The sequence below is a fragment of the Antechinus flavipes genome, chromosome 4, assembly GCF_016432865.1.
Source record: "Antechinus flavipes isolate AdamAnt ecotype Samford, QLD, Australia chromosome 4, AdamAnt_v2, whole genome shotgun sequence".
NCBI lineage: Eukaryota > Metazoa > Chordata > Mammalia > Dasyuromorphia > Dasyuridae > Antechinus > Antechinus flavipes.
This window is the reverse complement of record NC_067401.1, coordinates 382,961,541-382,976,008: the sequence shown is the minus strand read 5'-3', so window position 1 is coordinate 382,976,008 and position 14,468 is coordinate 382,961,541. Positions and strand designations below refer to the sequence as shown.

Genomic DNA, 14,468 nt, shown 5'->3' with positions numbered 1-14,468 from the left:
GGGAGGAAAAGGTAGGAGAGAAAAAAATAAAGCATTAAAAGATAAATTTATTCTTTTTACCTTCCTCTCACTGAAAAAATAAATCTAAACTCCTTATAACATATATGTGTACATATACATGAAATATACAAAAGATAGACATATGAATTAATGCAAAGTAAACTTAGAAGAATCAGAACAATTTATACAAAAACAACATTATAATGACAAATAACTTTGAAAGATTTAAATCTGATCAGGGCAATGATTACACAATTCCAGAAGACCATGAAGAAAGATGCTGATGCAGAAGGGATGGACTCAAGTTGTAGATTGAGTCTTATTTTCTTAGACATGGCTACTGTACTTGACCATACATATATTACAATGATGGCTTTTTTTTTTCTTTTTCTAGCAGTGGAGAAAGGTGGGTTGCAAAAATAGATTCTTGTTAATTGAGAAAAATAATTAAATTTGAAAAGAAGCATATATAAAGCTTTGTAGGCATCTAGGTATATCAGTGGGTAGAGTTCTGGACCTGGAGTTAGGAAGACTCATTTTCCTGAGTTCAAATCTGGTCTTACATACTCATGAGCTGTGTGACCCTGGATAAGCCATTCAATCCTAATTGCCTCAGTTTCCTCATCCATAAAATGAGCTTGGAAGAGGAAATGGAAAATCACCCCAGTATCTTTGCCAAGAAAACCCCAAATGGGATCATGAAGAATCAGATAAGACTGAAAATTGGCTGAACAGTAACAACAAAAACAAAAGCTTTATACATTTTAAAGCGTTATATATAAATATTAGCTCTTACCTTCTCTGTTTGATAGTGGGTTATCCTTTATCCCATTTATCAATCTTATGAAAGAGAAAAAGTCTACTTTCTAATCAAAATTATATATGTGTATATATATGTATACACACATATACATACAGATAATAAAACCATGTTTATCTACATGCACCTACATTTGCCTAGATGCTTATATATAAATCTTTATCTACAACTAACACCTGAATTCAGTTCAATTTAATTCAAGAAGTACCTCTTTAAGTTCAAGCATTCTGCTAAGTTGGAGATGCAAAAAACAAAATGGAAAACAAAAACAAAAAGGACAGTCTCTGCCCTAGAGAAGCATATATGCTTCATATATGTTTACAGATAATCCCTGCTCTGGCTCAAGGAAAATTTTACAATGGGATTCCTTGGAATATTATTAATAAAGCCATTCTCTGGTTGCCTAGGAATACAGTAGTAATATCCTCAAGCTACTTTTGCATTACACCTAGAATAGTACCCTTCTAATTCCTCAGAGAAGATTTGTATTAGTCAGGGACTGTGTTTAGGTTACTACCCACACAAGGAAACTGCCTACACAATGTAACTATCATTTTTCCATGAATGAAATTGTACAACAGCAGAAATTTCAGCCTATCAATATTGTTTTTTCCTGTAGCTACACCTACACATGCTTTTCTTTCTCTTCATTTACGGGCTTTGCTGGAAATGTACTCTGAAAAAAGGCAGAACTCATGGGTGGCTTTCACTTCTTTGTAGGTTCATTTCATCCTTAACAAGGTCAGCCCAGAACTAGATCAATTAATATACTCAAGCCCTTATTTTCTACTATCCACTGTCTTTTGGGAATTTTCTTTTCAAAACCTGCCTCTAGACAAATTGTTTTCTTAAATTAGAGTAGGAGATGAATTGTTGTTTCAGGAAAGTGTAAGTTTTAACTTTTCCTTAAGGCTCAATCCCAAGACATTTCTCTAATCAACTAGACTTTTTTCTCCCATTAAATAAAAGTCCAAGCATCAATAGTCTTTAGTTCTTTTGTTTGCGTAAGTCCTGCTATTGGCTGTAATAAATAAAGGTTGGTATTTCTTTATTTACCATTAGTATTCAGAGAATGGCAATAATTTGGTATTTAATCCATTTTTCAATAGTATATTGTGCTTCTCTGAATTGAACCCCCCCCAAAAAAAACAGAATTTTTCTATTTTTCTTTTCTATTATCCTATTTGTAAAGATTTAAACATACACACAACAGATTGTTGTTCCATCTTTCCGTATACAAAGTAAATTAAACAAAATGCACCAAAGTAAATGTAAAAGGATGGATCCTAACTACTTTAGTATGTACAGTATTTACATATTTGACAACCAGATGATAAAAAACTCTTAGTGAAGGATTTACTGTAAAATAAGGAGGATACTTACAAAGTCAATGCACACATACCTAGAAATAACTAAGCAAATTTATACATTTTAAAGCATTATATATAAATATACAAATTTCATTGGGAATCCTTGGGAATTTATTCTGAGTATTAATGTTATCATTTCAAATGTCTCTTCATGCCATAAAAGTTCTAAATTGTAAGAAGAAATTAGCAAAAACTATAGATATTAGTAAGGTCTCTCTAAGGATGTTTTGTGATCAAATTGCCTTAAGCAGGTCAAAGTTTATTACTATTAATGATTAAATGACTAAGAATTCCACAATTATCTCTTAATAAAAGATGTATGTTACACCAGATCATTTGAGTAGTAAAGGAAATATCATCTATAACTTATTCTCTTATTTAAAAACAATATTCTGCTTTTTATGTCAGCCAAAATTCAGAAGCATTATATTAAGTGGGTACAATAATGAATACAGAGAGATTTCTTAATTATGTTCTCCATCTTGAAAAGGTTACTCTGTGCCATTTGCTTTCTTGTATTCTGAGATAGGCATATGGATAAAATACCTATTAGTGTGGTTTTTTTCTTTTCTTTTTTTAAAGGAAGACCACATAGTCACTGCATTTGGCTTTTTACTTGAGCATACTAATTCCAAAGTTGTTCTGAGTTCTTTTACTGAAGGAAGAGAGAATGATACATTACTCAATCAGGAGCCCATTGCTTGTTGTCTTCATGCTAGTCTTACTGTATGTAACTAGCCTGCGACCTTCTTTTCCATGGTTAAGTAGACAAAAATTATAAAGGCAAAAATGAGCAACACAGTAATTATAAAGGCGATTGAAATCACTCCTACTTTCTTTTCTACAGTTTTCATATCTTCCAACATTTTCTCTCTTTGTGGATCCTCTGTCTTGGTATTTAATGGTCTTCTTATTGTAATCCTGTGAAAATGTTGGTGGATCTCTGTGACATGTATAGATCTATTTTCTATCTGTCTATATCTATCTATTATACATCTATTATTTATCAATCTATTTATTTACATCTATTATCTATCTATATATTATCTGTCTGTCTAAATATCTATCTAAATATATGGCTACTACATAAACACTCTCTGCAAAGCTTTGGAGCTAGAGATTGAAGGGATACTGAGAGATTGCTTTCTACTTAAAATTTTTAATTATTCAGGGGTGTTATCAGAGATAGTTAAGATTTCCCAAAACATATCATTTGTACACAGTACTCATATTAACTAAATTCTAGAAATTACAAACAATTATGCTTGCTGATAATGAATCATTCAACATATTGACAATTTATTATTTAGAGAACACCGTTCCCTATGGAAAAACTGTAAAAACCAATAGAATATCTCTTAACAGAAGGGAGCTCCTTCATTTTCCTTTCATTGGTAAAAATGAAATAAAATTAATCTGTCCAAATAACCTCCTGTATTGGAATTAAGAATGTGTTGGGGGAATTTGAGCCTGTTTATTTTATATTTATCTAGAGTTGGTAGTCTTTTCTAAACATTTTCCTTAGGGGTTTATATTTTTAGTTATATTAGTGCATATGTCCAATACAGGTATGTGGTGATAGGTTGTCATGGCCAAATAATTCATTTTCTATTGTTCAACCTTTTACTGGTTAGCATCTTTGTATTTAGGTAGGCCAGTTCATGGTAGATAGAATCTTTGGTAGAGGTATGATTCTTGAAGCTTTACAAGCTTTATGGACCATACTAGCAACCATTGTGTTCTGCTGCTATAGCCTCTAAGTACCTACGATTTATAATATTCTGTAGTGAAACAAAGGAGTAGACTATATACATCCAAGATACCTTACATATTTTGTTCAGAAATCAAGGAACCATAAAGTTTTGCCATCCATACATGCCATATATTGATGAAAAAAATAAGTCAACCTGACCTTTCTATTGAGTTAAATACTTTTCTATTTTCCCTTCTTCAAAGACAGGAAGAAGAATATGCAGTAATTCAAGAGAACTGGGTCTTAGTCTCAGCTCTACTATTTATTAGGTAATGATGTTAGGACAAATAATTTTAAATTAATTTACTGTTAAAAACTATAAATTCATAAGTGCTTGGGAACTCTGTCCCAAAAAAGGATTCTTTGTCTCAGGCTATTTTCTTAACCCAGAATAGGATGGAAGGACAGAGGAGAAAAGAAAGACTTGGTTATTATATTAGTGGGGGTTATAGAATCAGGTTGGAAATATGGCTACATTTGGAATGCTTACAAACATGAATTCAAGGATGAAAATTCAGGACATCTGGTCTGTCTTTCTTTGCTAGTTCTTTGTATAGGAAGGCACCTTTAACATCCCAGATTGAAATTGTAGGTGCTAACAATAAATGGCACTATTTCACCTTCCAATCTCTCATTCAGGGATCCAAGGGACCTGATTAACTCTGGGGACCTTAGAAACTGGTAATAAGAGAGACGTGATAGGAGATAATTAGTTCTTCCTACATTCCCTGCATATAGTTCTTTCCTATATTTCAAAGAAATACCTTATTCCTGTGTGAGAGCAGGGATCAGCGTAAAAGATGTCAACATCACCATTCGAGGAATAATCTGAAGATAACTAAAAGAGAGTGTTTCGTGAGGTCCATGTTTTTCTTACTATATCCTATAAATAGGACCTTATTTTCCTTTCCAAAAACCATTATTCTTCACCTTTCCAAAAATGATGCCATTTGCTACAAGCTCCCTCTTCTTCCCTTTTTGTGTCAGTTCCCCCTGGCATCATCCTCTATTGTATTCTCCTAAATTCCAGTCTTCAGTGAAGTCCTTCTCTTTGCCAAGGTTAATCCCTTTCCCTATACTGTTAATCTTGTCCCTTCCCATCTTTTGCAAAAGATTACCACCACCATCCAATTTGACCCTATTCCTCAATTTCTCCTTTACTGTAATCCTCTCCTGCTATTTTCATAAAGTCCAAATATCCCCCGACCTTAAAAAAAGCCTTGTGAGAACTTACTATTTCCATCATCTAATGTCTCTCCCCCTTTTAAAAGCTAAAATCCTTGAAAAAGTCATTTACACTCAATGCCTTCCATTCTCTTCAAAACCCTCTATAATTCTGCTTCTGACCTCATCATCCAACTGAAAATTCTCTCTCCAAAGTTACCACAGGTCTGTTAATGGACAAGTTTAATGTCCCTGCCTCAGTCCTTTCACAGCATTAGATAGTGTGGACCATCTTCATCTCTTGAGTGCTCTCTGCTCTCTAGGTTCTTATGCTCTCTCTCTTTCTTCATTTTCCTTTGACTTGCCTGACCTTTCTCATTGCTGGATCTTTATCTATCATGTCTACTGACCAAGGATGTCTCCTAAAGTTTTATCCTCTTCTTTTTTTTCTCTCTGTACTCTTCTACTTTGATTATCAGCTACCTACTAAACATTTTGAACTAGATGTCCCACAAGCATCTCAAACTTGGTAGGTCCAAAATAAAACTCATTATTTTTACCTTAAACCCATTCCCCTTCCAAATTATTATTGATAACTCCATCACATTTCTACTCACCCAGGTTCCCAATCTTGATGTTATCCTCGATATCTTAGTACCATTCACCCTATAGCTAATCACTGTTGCTAAATCTTGTAGCAGTCACAATCTCCACAAAATCTCTCTCTATGTATCTTTCTACTACTCTATTTAGTTCAGGAAACTAATAGTTCAGGAGGCCTCTAAGCCTCCAAATACTCTCCTAATTATTTTCTAAATTCCAAGGGTCTCCCTACTTCAGTCCACCAACTACATAGCTGCCAAAATAATTATTCTATAGTACAGATCTGAACATCCCATTTCCACAAGGATAATATAAATGCTGGCATTTAAAGCTCTCTGGAACTTAGTCCCTCCCTATCTTTCTAGTGTCTTTAAATTATTCCCTCTATGATCCAAACAGCCTATTTTTTGTCCCAACACCAAATAATCTCCCTCCTGTGTCTTTATATTGGTTGTCTCTCATATATGGTAATCTCTCCCTTCTCATCTTCACTTCTTAGAATCTTTACTCCCTTCAAGATACAGCTTAAATGGTTTTCTTCACTGGAAGACCCTTTCCAGTTCCCCAACCCACTCCAGTTGCTTATGTTTTTTCTTATGATGTCAACTTGTATCTACTCTGTGTATATCTTATATAAACACATTTATGTGCATGTCTCCTTTTAGAATGTAAGGTCTCTGAGGGCAGAGACTGGCTTCCCATTTTTTTTTTTTGGCTTTCTAACACTTAGTACAGTAGCCAATATATACTAAGTGCTTAATAAATTGATGTCTATTGTTGTAGATAAATCAATAAGAGGAAATTCTATGTAGACTCTGATTCTTAGTAACAGAGGAAAACTGATTGCTGGAGTGGAACTAATGGGAATGTTGGGGGAGAAAATGATCATTCCCTTCTAGAGTTTATGATAAAAGAGTAGAAAATATTGGAACCCATAGGTCCTGCACATGGGCAGATTGTAAATTTTAGTGGGTTCAGAGGAAAGACTAATAGGATTCCATGGATTATAATTATATAGGAGAAATTCCTCCACAAATACAGGTTTCTACCAATTTTTAATACAGTGGGGATGTAATAGTCATATTCTTTTATTTTAAGGCTTGTCAATGTGAAAAAAAGATTCGATTTTATTTCTCTTTAGAAGATAGTAGAAAGTAAGAGGTAAATTTAAGGTTACTGTCAGGAAAAACTTTCTAACAATTAGAACTATCAAAAAATAGAATAACCTGCCTTGGGAGGTAATGAGTTCTACATAAATGGACATCTTCAAGCAAAAGGCTGATTGACAGCTTATTGGGTATTATTACAGTGAGGATTATTTTTTAGTTGTAATTTGGCCTATTCCACCTCTAGACACTGTCTGTAAATAACCTAAGAGAAGACAGAATCTTTAGGAGTGATGTAGCATCTTCCTATGCCATCTTCTTGCTTTCAAGCAAGACAGTACCCTCAAATAAGAAAAGAGGGTGGTTCAATATTTTTAAGTCTCCAAAGAAAACAATTCAATAAAATAGCTTTAAAAGATTAAAGATTAATTTAGTGTCCCATAATCCCCCACTATTTTCCTATTTAATAGTCTACAAAACATTCAAGTTTAGCATCATTATACTTATCATAAGATAAATAAACCAGTGAATAGGATGAATAAAGTATAGCTCTATTCTTAAATATTCTGTCCAAAAAATCCTTTAGATATCTAAAGATCACCCTACAGGACTAAATATTTCTTGAATTCTGTACTCTTTACCTTCTTCCATGGAGGAGTAAAAGCCCTGGCTAGGCCTCCTCAGAATGTCTTGGACTAGAGGTGTCAAACACACTACCTGCAGGCTAAATGGAATCCACAACACTCTCAAGTGCCAGGGAATCATATTAAAATGGATTTGTGATTTTAATGTGTTGACACATTAATTAAAAAAATATAAACATAAGTTAATTTGTGGCCCTTCTTTATATGTGAGTCTGATAGCACTGCTTTTGCCCATTGGCCGGCCTGGCACTATATTTGATTTTCCCATATAATCTGATCCAGATAAGAAGAGAAATGTAGGTCACTGAATTAGATCTGATTAGGAAACCTGGGTCCTTATGGCAAAAATAGTTAAGTTGTGTAATATATTCTTTCATGTGGTATAGAGGAGATTTGTCTATATGAATCCTACATTGGCATGTTACTGGAGCTCTACAGGAAAGGTACCAAAATAGTACAGAAACTAGGTCAATATCTTGTTTTTCTTTGTTGTGTATAATTTTTCAGAAGGTTTCTCAATCAACAAATATTTATAAGTATTTATTCTATACTAGGCTTTATGCTGTATGTACCATAAGGCAAACAAAGAAATTTAAAAGCAGGCCTTAGGCTTCAAGGAGTTCATGATATAGTTTGGGAAAGCATAGACTTGAAAATTTAACATAAAATACATGGATCATTTTAATATAAGTATTATGACAAAGAAATACATAACTAATAGAGACTCTCAAGAATATACTATTATTTCCTAAAGTCCACCCGGTCTTACAATCTGGCCTGCCACTATGCCTTTCTGATATGCAGGTATGGCCATCTGACTTGCCATTATATCCCAAGGACCCCCGGGTTTTTTGTTTTTTATTTGTCCAGCCTTGGCACTCTAAATTTTGGGGGGTCCTTCTATTTGCGGGCAGTAGAATAATCCTAATATGTATTAACTTCCCTAATGAGAATGTGAGCTTCCTCAGAGCAGGATTGTCTTATTTTTTTCTGTTTGTATCTCCAGTACTTAATATAGTGCTTAGCTGATACTAAGCACTTAATAAATGTGGTTCTGATTCACATTCTAACTGCAAGGCATTTTAGAGGACACAGATGAATAAAACTAGGTCCTCAAGGGGTCTATAACATAGTAGAGGAGATAGACTAATAATAATCATTCAAGGGAGGTATCACTTAGCATAGTGTCTGACACAGAGTAAGTACTTAATAAATACTTGTTGACTGACTAACTTGTTTATTCATTTGTTCTTGAGATATTATTTTGTAAACATACTTCAACAGTTTTTTTTATGTGGATTCTATTTCTTCAACTACACTGTGATTTCCCACAGAGCATGCTTTAAACAATTCAGCATTTAATGAGTGATGTCATTCTTATATAACTAGTTCACTGCTCTCTCTTCTCAAGTATATCACAGCCTACATAACTAGTCCACTTTGATTTCTTTTCTATAGTGATTCCCAAGAGAAAAGATCCACTTGCATTTTAATATAAATAAAGAATTTTACTTTTGGAGAAGTGTATTAGAAAATCAAATGATAGTATGTTCCAAATCTGTCCCTCTCACCTCTCCATCCAAAGGAGGAGAAATCCCTATTCTAAAACAACTCAAGAAATGATACAAACACTACAATTTACCTTTCTGCCACGTTGAAGTAAAGGACTGACACTCTGTTCTAATTTAAAACTCTTTTGTTTTGCAGATTTTTCAAGTGCACAACTCTCCTGTCAGGAAAAGATGGATATTAATTGAAGATGGAAAGATGAAAGCTGAATTACAAATTGGGTCATGTCTACAATAGCAAATGGAATATTTCAGAATTGTACAACTAAGTTCAACCAGCAACATTTGATTATTAAAATGTTTGTATTGCCTTGATGGACAAAACGATTATACAGAAAAATATTTCCATTATGGTATACTCACTGAAAATATCAGAGGGAAACACTTTTAAAAACATTTTGCTAATTCTAAAGTCTAAAACAATACCATCTACCCCTTTTCTGCCATTGGTGATGACAGCAATAATTATGATAATTTGTTCACTTCTGTAGACATTCTGGGTGCATGAATATAGTCCATTAACATACAATGGTGAATAATATTTTGAAAATAAAAAAGATGAAAAATTTTAGATACTCATTCTCTACATATGTAGGCTATATACATTAATATTAATGTGGAGTTTTGTGTACTTTTGTATTTGTATAAATGTAGAATTTGTCTCCAGAACTGTGATTTTATAAATGCAATAAATTCCCAGTGTAGAAACTTCTCCCATTAATTAGGATGGATAACCTGAAGTATCAAGATAGTTGCCAGAATTCTGAGAAATTAAATGATTTATTCATGGACAACTAGTAGTCACACAGGGGTAGCACTTGAACCTAGCTCTTGAACCTATACTTCAAAGCTGGTCTTCCATACTTCTCTTGGATTACGTTGTGTCATATTACATATTAAGAAAAGTAGCATAATACAGCTAAAAATATTTGACTTCCAGACATACTTCTGACATATACTACCTCTGTGACTTTGGGCAAGTCACTTCAATGTGCTGGATGATTCTTTAGGACACTATGTTACAGAGAAGGTACCCAAAATTCCATGTGGGTATTTGAAAACAGAATAAAGTAAACTTAGGGCTGATATTGGTTGTTAGATGGTTGAAAGACAAACCTTAAAGTGATTAATCAGTTAAGATTGGAGAATAAAAGGGTAAAGTTTTAGATGTTTGTGGTATTTAACCGTGAGTGAGTTTCAAAGCATATTTACACTTTGGAGTCCTGGCTTTGAACACTAGACTAGGTATAAGAAAGATTGTGTATAAGGGTTGTACTGTGTCCTGGATAATAGTGTAGTCCATCATCCCTCTACCTCTACCCCTAGATACTAGGAGGGTATGAGCAATGATGAAAAGACTGAGATTAGATTCAATTTTTCATAAGGTATCTATGGAAACTGTGGGCTTCTGAACTCCCCTTAATTTCTTTTTGGGAAGACTATCTAGTGGAATACAAGGTGACCTAGGGCACTGAGTGTTGTGGCAGTTTATAATAGAATACAACAGATCCTAATGTGATATAATATATAAGCAGTCACCAACTTACCCACAGGCAATATTCCAAAAGTTTATAAGCCAGCTATTGGAACTCAGAATGCATTTTCCCATAGAAACAAGATCATAAATAAAGAGGAGCTGACCTAATAACTGTGATGACCTCACTGGGAAAACAAGGATAATACTACTTTAAAACCTCTCTCAAAGCATTATTTTTAGGACCAAATGAAATAATGTATGTAAAGTACTATATAAACCTTAACATGCTATACAAATATCAGTTGTTATTATTTATGTAATAATTTAAGATTTGCAGGGCACTTTACATATATTAACACATTTGATCCTCACAATAAACCTTATAAGGTAGATATTGAAAGTGTTATTATCTCATTTTTCTCATTCTGCTCCACAAAAGCATAGTTAACCGAGGATAAACCTGCAGTGTTGTAGTAATAGTATTTATAGAGCCCTAATTCCCATTTATAATAATGTTTCCATGCTTCACAGTTCTGTTCTTGGCCCTGTTCTCATTAACATTTTTATTAATGACTCATAAAAAAGACTTAGATGGAAAAGCTTATCAAACTGCAGATGACCCAAAGCTGGGAAGGAGAGTTAGCTTAAGGAACAACAAAAGCAGAATACAAAAAGCTATTGGTAGGCTAGTGGAAACTAATCAGACCAAAAATGATGACAAATGCAAAGATCTAAACTTAGGTTTAGGGAAACCATGATCAGAGCCATCCTTGTGGAATGCTTGTAGGCTGCCTTCATGTCAGATATATGTATCTGATAGACAGTGAAAAGATGTGTGTGGGAATGAATTTGAAGTGACATGATACCATTCTCTGGACAAACCATGTTTCAAGTATTTTTTTCCCTAGGTCTGGAATGGCATTTTTAGAAATATATTGACAAACGCAAAACAAAATTGAAGGAAGTGACCAAGGGATAGTTTGAGAACTGAAGACCACCATGCTATATGAGGAACAGTTAAAGGAACCAAGAAAAAGAAAACTTGGGTGGGAAGGGATAACTGCCTTCAAGTATTTCAGTTGAATCCAATTCAACAGATCCTTTATTAAGTACCTACTTTGTGCAAGAATTGAGCATGCAAAGATTGAAAAAATTAGAACTGGATCTTAAGAGCCTATATTCTACTAAGAGGATGTAATTTGCACACCAGAGAACATAACACGAGGAAAACTGAGGAAGGAGACCTCATTAATAAGTGGAGAGATTGGGAAAGGTATCACAAGAGGATGTGGCATCTAAGTTGAGCCTTGGAGGAAGATAAGGACTCAGAAATGGAGATGAGAGGAAAGAGTTCCAGGTGTGTGTGTGTGTGTGTGTGTGTGTGTGTGTGTGTGTGTGTGATGGGGGAAGTAGTTTGTGTGAATTCATGGAAGCAAAAAATTTTTTTACACAATAGCTACTAATATAGTTTATCTGGAATATAGAGCTTGTGAAAGAGAATACTATAGAAACAAGGCAAATAGAAATCAGGCTAAGGAAGTTGTAGTTTACCCTATAAACCAACAGTCTCCAAAAAAATTTTTTAATGTAAAAAATGTAATGTAAAACATATGTAAAATATGGTAATTTTAAAAATTGAACATGCATCTTTAATATACATATTTACTTATAAATTACACATACTATATATACGAAAATCATATATACGACAAATCATGTATAGTTTAAAAGATAATTATGAAATATTTAATCTTTTCTTATGACAAAATTTTTTGCTTTCACTAAAATATTAATGTAGCATTTTATTACATGCAATATGATTATATTAGAAAAGTTGCATGTCTGTGTGTGTGTATGCCCATGGACTAGGGCAGACGTATAAATTCTAATTGCTAGCAATTATTCAATTTTCATTGAGATAATACTGGCGTTCCCTCCACCCTGATGAGACATCTCCTCAAAGAACCCCCCAGACAGCATGACTCCCAAATCTACATTATGTACCTCTCTTTCCTGAGTTCTAATCTTGTATCTACCTTCCTTTAGATCAATACGAATATCCAATTCAACATTTCAAGCCCAAAATAAGACTCATCTTTCACCTCTAAACTAACCTCTCCTCCAAATTTCTTTATTTCTATTGAGGGCATTATCATTATCCTAGACTAAGATTTATAATCAAGAAATCATCCTCAACTCTTCCTACTCCATTTCCACATGGCCAACTAGTGGTCAAATCCTGTCAGTTACATCGTCTCACCATACTTCATAGCCATCCCCTTCTCTTACACTAGGCTCACACTTGGGTCCTTATCACTTCTCACCTGGACTATTTCTGGTACCTTCTGTTAACTGTTATCGCTACATCTAGTTTCCCTCCCTAATCCATTCTCCACACAGTTAGTTGCCTGATTGCTATTCTTGAAGCACATGTGGGAACACATAGTTCCTCATTGCCTCACTTTGGCATTTAGAGTGCTTCATTTTAAAGTGCTTTATAATCTGGGCTCTAACTCTACTGCAGAAAGCACAAATCTGTTGGGCTGACCACATTGTTTAAATGTCAAATGTATGTTTACCAAAAAGATTATTTTATGGGATAATTCAGGACAAGCATGCACAAAGTGGTCAGAAAAAGTGATATACTCTCAAAGACTCTCTTAAGAACTTGAAAATTGATTGCATGACATGAAAACACTGGCAGAGGAAGAATAGCGTCCCTCCTCAAAGAAGGTGCTGTGTTTTATGAGCAAAACAAAATTGAATTAGCTCAGAAGAAACACAAACTATGCAAAATTAGAGAATCCACCCCAAATGTTCATTGGGACTATTTGTGTCCAACCCATAGCAAAGATATTCCGAACTCATATTGGTCTGATGAGTCACAGTTGGAGACTCTGTAACCTGATTCTAACATAATGATGTCATTTTGGTCCTCTTTGAGAACAAAGGACAACAATCAATTAACCTAGATCCAGCTAGTCTCTGCAGGCTGATCACATTTTACTTCATCTGATATATTTGATTTTCTATCCAATTTTTGCTTATCCCCTGCATATCTCCCCTAGCTTTTGTAAAAACTGTTTTCCCTGCTTGGAATGTTCCTCCTCTTCACCTGATAAACACAAAAATCCTGGGAGAAGCAGCCCCTTCCAGATCTCCATCTTCCAATTCAGCCCTCATTGTCATCATCTGGAGAAATAACTCCTGAGGAGGTGGGGCTGGCCATCCCAACCAATTGCCAATCAATTTGCCACCCAAAGAACAGGCAAACCAGCTTAGCTAAAGCAGCAAGGCAATCTGCAGGAGAAAGGAATCGGCTTCTGCCAGAAAAAATCATACCACCACCACCACCATCTGGACAACCATCTTCTGTCAACCCTGAGGGAGACATCCCAGAACCCAGAATCCAAAAGCTGTGAGAATAACTATGCTTCCTGAGCAGTGCCCTCATGGTCATCATCCTGGCTGAAATAGCCCTTGTGGAGGTATGGTTTCAAAATTGCTCATGTGGGTGCTACAGCCACAGCTAATGATGACCCAGAAAGGAAAGTTTTTCCCACCAAAGTCCTTGGTACTGTCAAATGGCACAACATTAGAACCTGTTTTTTTTTTAATAATAGCTTTTCATTTTTCCAAATACATGCAATTTTTTGACATTCACCTTTGCAAAACCTTGTATTATAAAGTTCTCTCTCCCCTAGACAGCAAGCAATTCTGATATAGGTTATACACATGTGATTCTTCTAGATATATTTCTGTAATCATCATGCTGCACAAGAAAAATCAGATCAAAAGGAAAAAAAAAAACATGAGAAAGGAAAATAAACAAACAAGGTGAAAATACTGTGCTTTGGTCCATATTCAGTCTCCATAGTTCTTTCTCCAGCTATGGACAGCTCTTCCCATCACAAGTGTATTAGAATTACCTTGAATCATCTTATTGTTGAAAAGAGACAAATC

General features: G+C 34.5%; 1 protein-coding gene across 2 annotated transcripts in view; it reads right to left on the bottom strand.

Moving 5' to 3' along the window:
• LEMD1 (LEM domain containing 1) overlaps positions 1–14,468 on the bottom strand; it is a 48,984-nt gene that overhangs the window by 161 nt on the left and 34,355 nt on the right. Inside the window, exons 6-8 of one of the 2 annotated variants that reach the window (XM_051998535.1) lie at positions 9,103–9,189; positions 4,708–4,781; positions 2,786–3,111 (exon numbers count right to left, since the gene is read on the bottom strand). In XM_051998535.1, the coding sequence (XP_051854495.1) occupies positions 2,925–3,111; positions 4,708–4,781; positions 9,103–9,189 (348 nt within the window). In that variant the 3' untranslated portion in view covers positions 2,786–2,924. Of the gene's footprint in view, positions 1–2,785; positions 3,112–4,707; positions 4,782–9,102; positions 9,190–14,468 lie in introns of those variants that run through there. The other variant, XM_051998536.1, reaches the window with a different exon arrangement.